The 16,594-nt window shown below is 33.7% G+C and overlaps 1 protein-coding gene across 2 annotated transcripts in view; it reads left to right on the top strand.

Annotated features, from left to right (window-relative positions):
* Positions 1 to 10,549, top strand: part of LOC105662919 (uncharacterized) — a 49,932-nt gene extending 39,383 nt beyond the window's left edge. For both annotated transcript variants that reach the window (XM_076539898.1, XM_076539899.1), the window contains exons 2-5: positions 755 to 813; positions 893 to 966; positions 4,526 to 6,289; positions 6,943 to 10,549. In XM_076539898.1, the coding sequence (XP_076396013.1) occupies positions 768 to 813; positions 893 to 966; positions 4,526 to 6,289; positions 6,943 to 9,117 (4,059 nt within the window). In that variant the 5' untranslated portion in view covers positions 755 to 767 and the 3' untranslated portion in view covers positions 9,118 to 10,549. The remainder of the gene's footprint in view (positions 1 to 754; positions 814 to 892; positions 967 to 4,525; positions 6,290 to 6,942) is intronic.
* Positions 10,550 to 16,594: the final 6,045 nt, after the last annotated feature.

Raw genomic sequence — 16,594 nt, 5'->3', positions numbered from 1 at the left:
TGAGATCTTAAAGCAATTTTAAATTACAGCTTTAAATAAAAAGAAAAATGACGACAATTTTATTTTGGTGGCAATTTGTATAAATTCATTTAAATGTACTTTAAAAAATGACCAAAAGTGTTCAAATAATTTCATAGTGACTACGTAAAAAATATTTGAAAAGTGTTTAGTAAAATTAATTAAATTAAATTAAATTATCAATCTGAATAATAATATTAATTTATTTCACCAAATTATTAAAAGTGTTTAGAAATATTTTATTTTGATGGCAATTTGTATAAATGCATTTAATTGTACTTCTATAAATAACTAAAAATGCTTAAATAATTTTTTAGTAACCACAAAAAAAAATATTTGAAAACTAAAGAATAAAATTAATTAATTTAAATTAAATTATTAACCTGAACAATAATAGTAATTAATTTTACTAAATTATTGGCAGTGTTTAGAAATATTTTATTTTGATGGCAATTTGTATAAATGCATTTAGTTGTACTTCTATAAATAACTAAAAATGCCTAAATAATTCTTTAGTAACCATAAAAAAAAAATATTTGAAAACTACATAATAAAATTAATTAAATTATCAATCTGAAAAATAATAGTAATTTATTTGACCAAATTATTGGAAGTCATTTAACACTGATTGTATAACAAATAGAAAAACTTGCAAATATTATTAATTATTTGATTATATATAATTTGTTTATATAACAAAATTTATTAACAATGATGGAATGTTACTTTGTTACAGAACGTGAACGTAAATGATCCCATGGTCTGTCACGATGCGGTCGGCACTAATCATGAATTGTAAGTATACTTTCTAACGACGTTCACGGAATTTTTGATCGATCAACGAAAACGATTAACGTTTTCTATTACACTGAAGGTGTCGTAGCGATGGGGCTGTTCACCTGTATCGATGCGATCACCGTATCGATTGACCGATCTGATAATAAACCGGTAAGTAAAAAGAGCAATGTTAAATTATCAAGTTGTCGATAACTTGTCAAATATAATCATTATACATTACCATTTTACAGAGGCATCTTACATTAGTTATTATATTAATAATTATTTGTCATTTTAAAAAAGCAGCATTCATTATTTGTAAGAGTAATAATTAATTTCCATTTTAAAAAATTGGAAACTGGAAAATCGAAAAGTTAGAAATATGGAAAATTAGGAAATTATAAATTTCCATTTTAAAAAATTGGAAAAACGGAAAATTAGAAAAATGGAAAATTGGGAAATTATAAATTTTCATTTAAAAAAATTGAAAAATCGGTAAATTAGAAAAATGGGAAATTGGGAAATTGGAAAATCAGAAAATTAGAAAAATGGAAAATCGGGAAATTATTAATTTCAATTTTAGAAAATTGGAAAATCGGAAAATTAGAAAAATGGAAAATTGGATAATTAGAAAAATGGAAAAGTGGAAAATCGGAAAATTAGAAAAATGGAAAATCGGAAAATTAGAAAAATGGAAAATTGGAAAATCGGAAAATTAGAAAAATGGAAAATTGGGAAATTACAAATATAGAAAACTATAAAACTGAAAAAATTGGAAAATTAAAAAATTAGAAAAATGGAAAATTGGGAAATTGGAAAATCGGAAAATCGGAAAATTAAAAAAATGGAAAATTGGGAAATCACAAATATAGAAAACTACAAAATTGAGAAACTGAAAAAATTGGAAAATTAAAAAATATGAAAAATGTAAAACTGTTACCCTGAAAAAATAAAAAAATTAGAAATTCCTTAAACTACAGATGAAACAAATTTTCCCACCAAACAAACCTTCCAACAAATTTCAAATTACATCAATAACGTACATTCTGTAACGCAGTAATTTAGCGTCACAAAAAAATATCTTCGCAACTTTTATCAGATCAATAGTGTACGATAACTGCGGAAAGTTTAAACTAAATCTCTGACCTACATTCAGAAATCTGATCCTTTGCCATGAAACATGATCTTGTTCAAGCTTTCAGCAACTTCAGTTGTACAAGTAAAACGTACAAATAAAAATCAAAGAATTTCAAAGGGGAATATTACTGTTAATGATACTTTTCAAACTAGATTAACGGTGCAAAATAAAATAGTATTTAACGAGGTAATGGTTAGTTTGATTACAAAAGAAAAAGCTTAATCGTGGTAGCCGTTATTGATCGACGATGGTCGACAAATATTGGGTAAAAATTTAGGAAACCTGGAGAGAGACTTGCTCAACGTTTACATCGATCAACCCTTGTGTCTCATGTGCATTAGCTTAAAATAGTATCAAAGATGCTCGAAAGCTTTGCCAATTTTTTCCCAATTTTCTCAATTTTCACAGTTGTCCGAATTTTCACAATTTTTCCAATTTTTCACAATTTTCTCAATTTTCACAATTGTCCGAATTTTCACAATTTTTCCAATTTTTCCCAGTTTTCTCAATTTTCACAATTGTCCGAAATTTCACAATTTTTCCCAACTTTCTCAGTTTTCACAATTGTCCAAATTTTCATAATTTTGACAATTTTTCCCAATTTTCCCAATTGTCCCAAGTTTCACAATTTTTCCCATTTTTTTCAATTTTTTTCAATTTTTCCCAATTTTCTCAATTTTCACAATTGTCCGAATTTTCACAATTTTTCCAATTTTTCCCAGTTTTCTCAATTTTCACAATTGTCCGAAATTTCACAATTTTTCCCAACTTTCTCAGTTTTCACAATTGTCCAAATTTTCATAATTTTTCCAATTTTTTCCAATTTTCCCAATTGTCCCAAGTTTCACAATTTTTCCCATTTTTTTCAATTTTTTTCAATTTTTCCCAATTTTCTCAATTTTCACAATTGTCCTAATTTTCACAATTTTTCTCAATTTTCTCAATTTTCACAATTGTCCGAATTTTCACAATTTTTCCAATTTTTCCCAAGTTTCTCAATTTTCACAATTGTCCGAATTTTCACAATTTTTCCACTTTTTCCCAAGTTTCTCAATTTCCACAATTCTTTCAATTTTCCAATTCTCAAATCTACTTTACAAATTTCCTTAAATTCAAGGCACAATAACCAAAGCAAAACAAAAATTAAGCTAGACGTTAAAAAGTAGATTCGCTGTCGATAGATTTTAATTACCTGAAAAGCAACATCACTTTCTCGTTAATGCAATATCAGACAACCTAAATCTACTGTTCGAGTGCAAGAATTCATAAAACGAGGCCTCGTTTCGGTATCCCTTCGAGAAAGTCGAATCCCCACGATTCACAGAACTCGCATAAACATCTCGAAGAGTATAACGAATGAGTCACGCAACTCGAATCGATTGTAACTTCCGTTTTGTACGCAGACATTTGATGACGGTAGAAAAACATCGAATGATAAAACAGCATCTGTTTTCCAAAGGACTCACTTTTTTTGTCCTATTTTCGTTTCCTGCTCTTTGTGCTATACGTTTCCCATAGAGCTGTTTTTTCTTTACGTTGCGTTTGAATACGGGGACAATTACTATTGAACGATAAACAGATATCCGTGTTTGTTAAACAGTAAATAAATAAATAGTACTAAATGTACTTGTACAATCAATCCATAAACACAGTCATTAAACAATAAATAGATAAACAGATTTTTACTTCTTTACATGTTTGAAATTATTTATTAAATAATAGAAAAATAACTGCAATTGTTAAAAAATAAATATTTGAATTTGATAATAACATAATTTTTTGGAAAGTCATTCACACAAAAATCAATAAGTAAATTCAGAAAAATGATTCCATCAAAAGAATCAAGTTTGACCTTCAAATGACCTTAAAATCTATATTAAAAAATAATGACATGAATTTATAGCTTATTTCCTTCAACTTTTGTCCCAAACTTTTTCGGATCGGATTAATAGTGTCGAAGATATCCGAAGTTAACACGTCCGTGCCCAGAGAAGAGGTATAGTTCGGTTAAGATAAAGCGAAGTTGTAAATTAAACCATTAAAAAACAACCATCAATTGATGTCACGTCGTTCGGTGATACTTCTTGTTATTTAGAGCTGCAATATCGATCAATGTCTGCCCCTATTCTTTCATGCTCGAGCGATTTTACGACCTTTCCGATCCCTCTATCTTTCTTCGATGTACATTTACTCGTGCGGGGACGAAGGTGGTTAGAACGTTTCGATGAAACAAAACTTTTATGATAGGGTTGTTATGCAACACCTGATGACACGGTGTCTACATACTTTATATGTAGATTGTATGTAGCCTTATGACGTATTGGCCTTATATGATCGAGACAGTTACAGTGAGACGATGAGGAGATAAAATATTAGAATACACAAACAAAGACATCAAAGTTTATGCAACATTTCGACAGAGCACCCTAAAGTATACGACATTGTATAAATAATAATTGAGAGTTATTAGAAAAACCTTCTTTTGTTGTAGCTAAAAATTCTAGCTAAAAATATTTTGTGACTGAGCTACCATAAAATAGCCAGAGGTGAGCCTCGAAACTGACCACAAAAACTCACGAGCCTTCTTTTCAGTCACCAACGCGGTCATCAATGATCGCAAACGGCTGGCGGCCCCTAACCAACGGCTACGAAGAGACAATCGGCACAAACGTCTCTCCTTCGAGCAATCTGGAGCGAAACGGGCCGTTGCACCCCGTTATGGGCAAACTACAAGAGCACATGGCGTCATCCGAGAAGCTGAAACCGCAACGGAAGGGCAAACCGTCCCATCACGACTACAATCCGCCAAGTATACTAGGCAGCTTCACGGTGCTGGGTCATTCAGCGGCGAAGGCACGCGGCGAAATACCAATCCACAGTCACGCGAATAAACACATCGCTTCGGAGACCCGCGAGTACACGTTCCTGATCCCTCCACCTAAGGACGCGTACCGCTTCGACCTGGACCACCATAGAAAGCCGATTTTACGGGACAACTCGGCATATCTGCGTCAGCCACAATTCGGTCCTCCGAGCCACCAGCCGCCCGATCCTATAAAAGCGGCTACCTATTTTATTAAGAGTTATACGTCGACGACGAACACCCCAGCGCCGCCTACGTCGTCCACGAAGAACAGACACTACGCGGAGCCGTATGTGCCCCAGCTGCTTCAGCCGCCCAGGTACCAGGTGAAGCCGTTCGAGTCCCTGAAGGTGAACAACAACGCCAAGCCCTACTTCCAGCCACCTGGCACCGGGCTGCCCGGCGACTTCGGCAAGGATAAACGGCTTAGCGACTTTGACCGACCCTTCGACAAATTCCAGCCGCCGAACGACCACCTGATCAATCCCGCGGGGACCGGAAACTTCTTCAGCCAAGTGAACCATCCGCCCCATCCTTATAAGACGTCCTTCGAGAGGGACCCAGCCTTCTTAGTGCACGAGAGCCACGAGATCAGTTATATAACACCACCGTCCGTCTACAACGGCTTCAATTTCAGACCCTCTTTGCCTTACGAGACTCTGCTGCCACCCGACGTGTACAGCTCCTCGACTCCATCGCCCACCACACCTCGGGAACGCAACAAATACGAGCAATCAGCGGAGCTGACTTCGGGACAGGATTACAAACGACCTGGACAAGGTAGCACGGTTAAACAGGTCGATAATGTGGGTCATAGCGAGCTGCTGCCTACGGCTGGAGTGGGGAACACTTATTACGTGTCGGAACATCAGGACCTGACACCTCCGCCTGCCTCCTGGCCAGCGCCGAAGAGTAAATACACTTCGGACATTAACGAAGTGCTACCTAGGGTTAATCCTCCGTCCAAGTTCAATCAGGAGCCGGTTTCCAATCAGATTCCTCAGGTTCCCAAGGTGGTGTACATCAAGCCCCAGGCTCAGGCGCCTCAGTTCTCCGGGTCGGTGCTGCCGATTGATATCCGGCCGGAGAACAGCGAGCCGGAGTACGAGACCCCGGAGAGCATATCGTTGAAGCATTTTAACGAGCAGCAGTACTTGATTCAGCAACAACTGTTGCAAAGGGATAGGCAGAGGCTGGCGGAGCAGGAGAGGCAACAACAGTTGGAGATCGAGAAACAGCAACAGGAGGAGCTGAAGAAGAGGCAGGAAGAGCTGAGACAGCTGCTGGAACAGCAGAAGGAGGAGGAGGAGGCCAGATTGGCTGTCGAATCCGTGAAGAATCAATCCCAGCAACTGACTAAAGTCACGGAGGAGCAGACTCCTTATTCGATCCAGCTGACAGAATACGAAATCCCGAAGGTAACCACGGATCCGACCGCGGTGATTACCGAACAGACCCGACTTGGAGAGCTGCCAAAGATTCAACAGTCTCAGGTACGTACTTACAGGGAGGCTTTGCCAAGTGTTTGACCACCGTGAAAGTTCGGTAATAAATGGGGTAGCTTTCGGACGGGCTGGCTGTATTTCAGGGACAGTTTTGAGAGGGAGGGATAACTTCGGGATGGAGGGTTTGGGGCATATTTAACTCGAGCTTTGGTATGGATTGCTACGTGGGCGGGGTTTGCACATTATGTTTGCACATATCAAAACTTCTAATTAGCGGATTTTGATTTTGCTGGGGCTTACAATACCCTGTTTTACAAGCTTGCAATTTTCGTACTACCTCTACACTACATATCTGCACGTCCCAACTTTTTAATATTGTCAAAAATCTCCATTTACATATCAGATCCTCAAATCCTTTGATCTTCAACTTCTTCCACCCACCAATTTCCATTTAAAAAATCTCTAATCTTCTTATTTCTTGGTCTTCTTTCCTATCTCCATATCAGATTTTCTGACTTCACAAGAGCTTTGCTTTCTTATTTCTTATTTCTTCTTATAGGGAGACCCATAATGAACATCCTCTTTAAGCTTCCTATTTTGTCTAAAGCCAGATACAGCTGATTTCATATATTATAAACCAGGAAAGCCTTCAATGTTGACAAGGTCACATCCACATCAAAGATTTACAAATTCTTCCCCAGGTAACCCAGCCCGATTACACGATCCCGTCGAGTCCCCCGTCGCCGACTCAGCATTATCAGGATCAATTAAGAAATCAACCGGAACAGGTCAATTATCGAGAGCCTCCAACAGATTTGCGACCCCAGAGGCCGCACAAGCCGCTACGCGATCAATATAGGCGGAGAAAGCCGAGCACCGTTGCATATGAACCTACGCCGACGGAAGCTCCCATCCAACTTCCGGAGACCTCTGTCCCGGTAACCCTGCACGCTGAAGAGGTGCCTATTCAGACGACCGCCGCGTTGGAGACGACGACACCGCCCGCGATCGTCACGCAGAAACCGAGAACTCGAAGACCTGGTGCACCTTTGCGTCGAAGACGTCCGACTACCACCACTCCGGAGCCTGCGACTGCGGCTGAAGACTTCTTCAAGTATGATAGGCCTGAAGATACTAGGCAGCAAGTGGATACTAGACAGCAGGACGTTAGACAGCAGGTGGACATCAGACAACAGTTGGATACTAGACAGCAGTTAGACACCAGACAGCAACAGGACACTAGGCATCAACCAGACACCAGACAGCAGCTGGATACAACCCGAAGAAGACGTCCAAAGCCCACCCAGGCAACCTATGAGGAGTCAGTGACCGAGAAGAAGGCTAACATCAGAAAGCGACCTGGTCACCGCAACAGGGTGAACCCTGGCGAACCCTTCGAGGCTGAAATAGTGACAGAGGTCGTGCACACTCCGCTGAACACCTACAGCAGTCCAACACAGTCGGTCCAACAAAACTACGACTACAATCAGTACGTGACTAATCAGCCCACCGGGCAACAGTTCGATTACACCTCGCAGAAGTTCCTGCAGGTGGACGACCAACCCGAGGACACCACGCAGGCCATACCTCTGGAGTACTACACCGAATCGACAAGAACGAACGTGGAGGAGGCTGGTAACAGCGAGAGCTACAACCAGAATGCTGGTCTGGTGACTAATATACCGTTGGAGGACTTGTTCTTGAAGACAGAGGGCAATTATTTTGATAGAGCCACGGTATCCACAAGCGTGTCGAGTTTCGAAACCACGACCGCCTCGACGACGACGTCCACGGAGCCGCCGACGACCGAGGCTCCCCAGATTAGCACCTCGACGACCCGGTCCGTGAAGATCAGACCGATGCGGTACGGAAACACCACGAGGCCCAGATTCAGCATCAAGGACTACAAGAGCAGGCTGGATTACAAGAGCAGGTTGTCCAGCACGGAGGCTTCTTCTACGACAGCGCCGCACACCAAGCAGAGAGGCAGCAGTGTTAAGTACCAGCCACAAAATGGCGACAGGGAGACTCCGGGCAGGTACAAGTACATGTCGCGAGCTAGCTACAGGTCTACAACGCCGAGTCCCGTGACGAGGGAGGAAGCTGTGGAAGACGTTGTTTCCTCCACCACGGAGAAGAGTCGCTTCGTGCCGAAGAGGAGACCCATAAGCGCCAACGTGTACAGGAGCAGAATATCCGGCACGTCGAGCAGCCCTAAATACGACAGCGACGTTCAGAAACCCAGCACCGCCAGACCGGAGAACGTGTTCTCCTCGTCGGTCCGGAGGCGACCCACCATGAAGAGCAGGCTGGCGACGCAGAGGGAGAGCTCGACGGTGGCGTACCACTCGCGGAAGGAAACGGAAGCCACGGAAATGGCGGCCGAAGAGACCAGTTTCTACTCGTCCGTCACCACGACGGGCACCACTCGAGTGGCCGCTAACGAGATTCCGATCGAAAAGGAGGAACCTGTCGCCACCGAGGTCCCTGAGAGGAATGTGAACGAAAGTGAAACCCGGACCAGTTTGCACGAGGAAAATGAGCATCCGGAACCGGTTGTAAGCACGACCAAAAGCGGGGACGAGAAAGAGGTCGTCACCGAGCAATATTCGTCGACCGAACAGACCACCCTGCCGAGCGAGAATAAAGAGACAAGCACGTTCGAGATCCCGTCCGACGAGGAGGAGCTGTTCGCCAAAGCGTCCCAGAGCGTGGCGGATCTAACCAGCTCCGCGTCGGCTTTGTACGACAAGCCGGGAATGTTCAAAGCTGTCTCCCCGGAGAGTAGAGTGGCAGTCAACCACTTCAAGATACCCACCGACGAACCCACTCTGCCGATCGAAGCCTTCTTCCAGGAATTGTCGAAGAAAAGCTAAGAACCGGCTGATGAAGCTAATTTGATTTCCTTACCTGTGGAACTGCCTCTTCGGGAAATAGATGGAAATATGCCTGCGGAGCAGTCCGGTTTTTGTATCTTCTTTTTGTTCTTTCGATTTATGGATTTCATGGTGTATATAGTGATCGGGTCATTTCTTGAGTCTTGCTTCTACTTATTTTTTATTTAGGCGGGAAACTTGGTTTTTGAGTTGATGTGGAATTTTGGGGATCTGATTTTTTGGAGCTGAGTGATTTTGGGGACATTTTTAATTTCTTTTTTTTTGGAAGAGTAGCGGATTTTGGTGATGTGATTGAGCTTTGTACATCTTGAAAATTTAATAACAATTTTTTTATTTTTGATATTTGATCATTTTTTGCTAGTTTCAGTTCCTTGAACAATTTTTATTATCTTAGCAATCAGACATGTTCGTCAAACAAATTTTTAAAATTGTTTAATATTTTCTAAATTTTTAAAAATTCAAGACTCTCGAAATGACCTGACAGTTAAAAGGATGAGAAGAACGTACCAAAAAATCTAAAAAATCGTTGTAAAACAACAATGATAAAAAAAATGATACGTGCAATAATTATGAAAATATTGATATTTTCCTACGATGTTCGTTTTACCATTTTGAACAGCTTGACAGGGAATTAAGATACCAAATGCATGCAATTAAAATTATCTTCATGCTATCTTAGATGTATCTAACGAATTTAATTTATTTGAAACGCGCGTACACTGAATCGTTCGATCGAAAAGCATCTATTATTTTCAGATCGATTGGTGCTAGAAGGAAAAAAAAAATAGTGGATGTCTTTTTTGTAAATATAAGTATTCCAGAGTATTTATCTTGATCGAGTAGATAAATTCTCTCGATTTCAAGCGTTATTTAATGATCGTAATGGATACACCTTGAAAAATATTAAAAATTTGAGACATCTTTTTGATACGAACTTCGTCAATTTTTATAAAATTTGTATAAATTTGTATTCAAAATTTTAAGAAGTTATTCCTATAACATAGTGTATAGTCTTATAATAATCTTTTTTCAAAGTAAAAATTGTGAACGGAAAAGAATTTTATATTTTTATAAAAAAATTCATAAATACTAACGTATTTAAAAAATCTATTTAATGGTTGAATTATGTCGTTTGACTAAAATGCAATAATCTACGAGGGCCATTAAATCTTTGCTGTCGATATCAGGCATCGTCGACGATTTTCAGCGCCATTTTCCTCGAAAACGATATCAAAAATTCATTTCAATGAATGAGGGATTATGGAGAGTATATTTATGTTCGTGTATCCGTACGTGTAAGTAGTAAATATCGATTATGCTCGGTGCATCGTGTTATTTATATTGATTAAGCAAAACCATGTACACTGTAAATATATATACATAATATATATATACAATGAATAAAAACAAAGCTTGTTATTTACCTCTCCAAATCAGGTAGGTTGTAGGTTAAGTATAAAAACACGGTGTCAATCGGTTCAATTTAATTCACAATCCATTTAATTACGTCACGATGAATGGTTACATGTGTAGTAGGCGGTGTACGAGTAAAATACTATTTTGAAAAGTACTTGCTTTTAGTAATTTCGTTAACTCTTCTGCTATTTTAGTATGTTTAATAATATTAGTATTTTAGATTTGATAAAATTAGGCTGGGTCATTTAAGACCCACAATTTAGAGTCCTAAGAACCACTGATAGTTAAATGATATGTAATAATTTAAAATGAAAGTTTGTCGTGGTGCAATTTTTACGACCACGCTATATTTCTGTGGTGACTGTATTTACCATACATTGCATTCTATTTTTTCTCATACAGACGTTCCAAATATTTCCTTCAACTTCAGAACACTGAATTTCTACGGTGTTTGAATTTTTCACTATAGAAACTTGATATCTCCATGTTAGATAAATTCCCTCAGAAATTCTGAGTTAAAATTTTAAATTACAATTTATTTCTTGAGAACCTACAAGTTTCTAAAACCTCCAGAATTTCTGGAATTTCTAGAAAGTCAAAAATTTCTGTATTTAGAGCTTCTAGTACCGATAAAGTCCTGACAGCCCCCAACGCAGGGAATTATCAAGACTTCCCAGTACTTCAACGTGAAATAATTTTACGAACATGCTATATCTTTCTGTAAGCAACATAGATATATTTCACAAATGTTTTTTAATATTTTTGAAGCGTTTGTATATGTTTTTTGTATGTGTTATAATTTTAGTAGCAAAAGAGTTAACTGACGATAAGATTACAGAAGACAAAATAGTATTTTACCCGGCTACTTGAGTCTCCTAGAAATCGACAATGAGTTGTTTCGTTTCACGGTTACATATACAATGTGTATATACACATATAGGTGTATAGGCCTACAGAGATTATTTCGATTGTACCTAATTTAGAATTACGCACAGGCCGTACATTCATAACCCTCTATGAACCTTCGTAGCAACAAATTATGTACAGAAAATTATTTTATTATTAATTCATGAGATTCTTTGTTGGATATTTAATTTTACATTGGGCATTCGTTTTTAAATTTTGCAAATTCAAGTTTTTACTTTAGGACTTTTTCAAAGTGGTTGTTGCTCAATTTTTTAATTTTTCTAATTGATCATTCTTAAATTTTTTAATTTTTCTAATTGATCATTCTTAAATTTTTTAATTTTTCTAACTGAGCATTCTTAAATTTTTTAATTTTTCGAAATGATCATTCTTCATTTTATTAATTTTTCGAATTGAAATTATTTAGTTCTCTAATTTTCCTAATTGAAATTCTTTGATTTCTAAATTTTTTAGATTGCAACTCTTCGATTTAAAAATTTTAAAGATTCGTCAAATTAAAAAATTTTTAAATCGTTAAAGAACTTACAAATTATATTAAAGTAAGTTGAGAAGAATAATAGAAGAATTAGAAATGACATTATATCAAAAGATAATATATAAAAATTGCAATATAAAGAGGGCTAACCTCCTTCGGGCGTCTTCGTGGATTTCCGTAGATCTTCGTGCGCTACGATGAAAGACCACGCCTCTATTGTTTACAGAACTCATTACAAACGAAACTACTCTCAAATGGCAATATAGAGAGTGGCAATATAACGAGAGTTATCAAACTTGATATAACAAATATTAATACTAATTAAAAATTATTAAACTTGATATAACAATAATATTAATACTAATTAAAAATGATTAAACTTGATACAATAATAGTATTAATACTAATTCTAAATAATTAAACTTGATATAACAAATATTAGTATTAATTTGAAGTTATTAAACTTGACACAGAAACTAATAATAATTTCAAATTATCAACCTTGATATCACAGAAATTAATATTAATTTAAAATTATTAAACTTGATATAACAAACATTATTACCAATTTGAAGTTATTAAACTTGACACAGAAACTAATATTAATTTCAAATTATCAACCTTGATATCACAGAAATTAATATTAATTTAAAATTATTAAACTTGATATAACAAACATTATTACCAATTTGAAGTAATTAAACTTGACATAGAAATTAATATTAATTTCAAATTATTAAACTTGACATAACAAATATTCACTTCAAATTACCAAACTTGATATGACAAATATTAATATTAATTTCAATTTATGAAACTTGATACAATATGACATAAAATTGAGGTTATAGAGGGTTAATCAATTAATCATCATGAAACATGTACGTCGTGTAAAACTCCTCCCTCGTTTCGTAATTGACAATTAGTTTAACGCGCTTTCCTTTTTTTGTTTCGTTTATTTCTCATCTTTTTTTTCATTTATTTTTTGTTCAGTCATTCGAGGTACCGTTGTATATATAATATATATGTATATAATATATACGCATATATACATAACAATATTAAACTATCCAGACGAGAATAGGCACACGCATACCAAAAGTATATTTACAATGCCAGCCACGAAGTGGCGTAGCACGAAGTGGACGTTGCACAGAGCTACAGAATGATTCTGTACGCACACGGAAACGCAATTATCTATAGTACGAGCCTTCCTATTATAGTGATAGAAATTCGCACGAAACGGATAAATGTTACTAGGAAAAATTCAAACGAAACCTGAGACACATCGATTCGCCCGACAAGCGAATTCACAGTTTTCGTCTACGAACGAATGTTTGGTCCTTACGGGAAACTACGCGGGGGTAGTTTGGAAATTAAATAACAGAGGTTCCCTTCGAATAAGCTCCTTTCGTTCTATTTCTTTTTTAGTACACTGCAAATATTTATGCAATTTATATAAAATTAATTTGAGGGTAGAAATATTTTTGAGAAGATGTCTATTGACTGAACATAACCTATAATGAACTTTTGTTCGTTATTCTGATTTAATGTGAAGTTTAATTGAATTAAACTTGTTCATAGGAAGTTTGATTAAATTAAACTTGTTTGATATTAAGTTTAAGTTAAAATTGTTTAATATAAAGCTTCGTTAAATTAAAATTATTTGATAGACAGATTGTTTACATTAAACTTATTTAACGTGAAGTTTGATTAAATTAAATTTACTTAACATGAAGTTTAATTAAATTAAACTTACTTAATATGAAGTTTAATTAAAGTTACTTAATATGAAGTTTAATTAAACTTACTTAATACAAAGTTTAATTAAAGTTACTTTATATGAAGTTTAATTAAACTTACTTAATATGAAGTTTAATTAAACTTACTTAATACGAAGTTTAATTAAACTTACTTAATATGAAGTTTAATTAATTAAACATACTTAATATGAAGTTTAATTAAACTTACTTAACATGAAGTTTAATTAAAGTTACTTAATATGAAATCTAATTAAACTTACTTAATACAAATTTTAATTAAACTTACTTAATATGAAGTTTAATTAAACTTACTTAATACAAAGTTTAATTAAACTTACTTAATATGAAGTTTAATTAAACTTACCTAATACAAACTTTAATTAAATAACACAACATGAAATTCAGATAAATAATAAAATTTAATATGAGTTTAATTAAAATTTGATACATGATCTGACTTTATAAAAACAACACTTGCATTAAAATAATATTCACATGATTTTATGGTAAAATTTTGATATTAATTTTATTTGACAATAAGATTTTTTGTCTAGGTTCAATTTTTATATTTGCATAAATATTTACAGTCAGTCCATCACGTTTAAATGGAATTCTACTTTATAAATTTAGTGTTCTTAAAATTACTTGAGAAGCTAAAATCGAAATCATACGAAAATATACGTATGTAATGTACAGGGTGTTTCATAATTTGTGGACAGAGTATGATGAATTAATATTATTAATACAATTAGCAATGCACATAAATACACAAGGAAATGTTACATTTAATTAATGTCAAATTGAGTTATTGTAATTATAAGCTCATTTTATACAGTATTTGATACATTTTCAATTTTTTCTACATATAGTAACGTTTCTTAAATATTACAAGAACAAATTTTATTTATTCTTTTTAGAATATGTTACTAGTTTAAAATATTAAGACAATATAGTAATTTATACAAAAATTAACAAATATTACTTGCTAAAATAAATGCATGCATTCAAAACTAAAATGAATCACAAATCTTCCTTTTCTATTTAAAGTAAGTTATTCTCTGCTTACAATAATTTGAATGTGTTTTATAAAATATATAAAGAATGACTTCAACAAAAAAAAATGTATAAAATACATAATAAAATATACATAACAATCATATCAAAAAACTACAAATGACTTAATAAATAATTTTGGTGATTAACAATTACTTGCTTAACAATTGCAATACTTAACAATTGCAATGCTTAACAATTACAACACAGAATTAACAATTTTCCTTATATCTCCATTCCCATCTTTCGCAATAAGTTTCCACGTATTATGAAACACCCTGTACACAAGATTTTCCTCAATTTCCGGTTACGCATACGCACCTATATGTACAACAATAATACAAAAGATTTAGCGCATTGTTAACAATCAGAAGACGTGGTTAAAAACATGCTAGAAAAAGGAAGTTGCGATACGACATATAAGTACATACGTGTTTTTGCATGTGTCTGTATATATAAATCGTTTTCTTTTTTTTTTTTTATCATTTTCGTTTGCAATGTTTGAATTTCTCGAACAAATATTATACCTGTTCGCTATAAATCGCATATTTTTATTCGTTCAAACAGCACGACGTAACTAAAGCTGGTGGTTTTAAAGTACTCATAGTAAATACTATGCTTAACTATGGTTCAATCTTTCGGCTCGATCCTTTTCAAGGTTTTTGTTTAGAATTGTTCTGGACATCGTTGTTGATACAATCTTTTTCTTATACTATTTTAATAAATAATTATAATTTTCAAATTAGTTTGAAAGAGAAAATATTTTCCAAAAATATCATTTTGTAAAATTAGTGTAAATTATTTTAAATTATTATACTTGTTTATTAGTGCAAATTATTATAATGCAAATTGTTATTGTATTTAATTTATAAATATGAATTATTTGGATGAAACATATAAAGTAAACATTTGGAGTAACCATAAATATAATTATTAATTATAAATTATTTCATCAATTTTGATATTTGATATTTTTATCAAATTTCAATTTAAAAAATCTCGTTCAAACTCTCAAACAAAATGAAATTCACTCAAGGTTTAATTCGTCAGCGAATATTTATGCAATTATATTTTCAAATAAAAAAATTGTAAAAATTCTGTATATCATAAAATTCTATATACCAAATCAAAAATTTATATTATTGTTTCAGAATGTGATATATTCTTAACTCAGTTCTGTACAAGCTAATAATATAATTATTATTATAATAAAATTTCAAATAAAACTAGAATATTATTGTTGCAAGTAACTTTCTCAAAATGTGATATATTTTGAGGTTAGGTTTGTATAACCTAATGTTATAATTATAATAAAATTTCAAATGAAACTTGCAAATACAATTTAATTAAAAATTTTATTAAAAACAAATTTATTTTAATAAAATTTTAATATTATTACAAATTTTGATATTATTAAAATTTTAATAATATTAATTAATATTTTATTAAAGTACAATTTTATTAAAATAAAAATGCGATATATTTTGAGGTTAGATTTACATAACCTAATGTTATAATTATAATAAAATTTCAAATGATATTTAATTAAAAATTTTATTAAAACAAAATTTTATTTTAATAAAATTTTAATATTATTACAAATTTTGATATTATTAAAATTTTAATAATATTAATTAATATTTTATTAAAGTACAATTTTATTAAAATAAAAATGCGATATATTTTGAGGTTAGATTTACATAACCTAATGTTATAATTATAATAAAATTTCAAATGAAATTTAATTAAAAATTTTATTTTAATAAAATTTTAATATTATTAAAAATTTGGATATTATTAAAATTTTAATAATATTAATTAA

Source organism: Megachile rotundata, chromosome 14, assembly GCF_050947335.1.
Source record: "Megachile rotundata isolate GNS110a chromosome 14, iyMegRotu1, whole genome shotgun sequence".
NCBI classification, from domain to species: Eukaryota; Metazoa; Arthropoda; class Insecta; order Hymenoptera; family Megachilidae; genus Megachile; species Megachile rotundata.
Note: the sequence above shows the minus strand (reverse complement) of the source record. Positions and strands in the feature narration are given on the sequence as shown.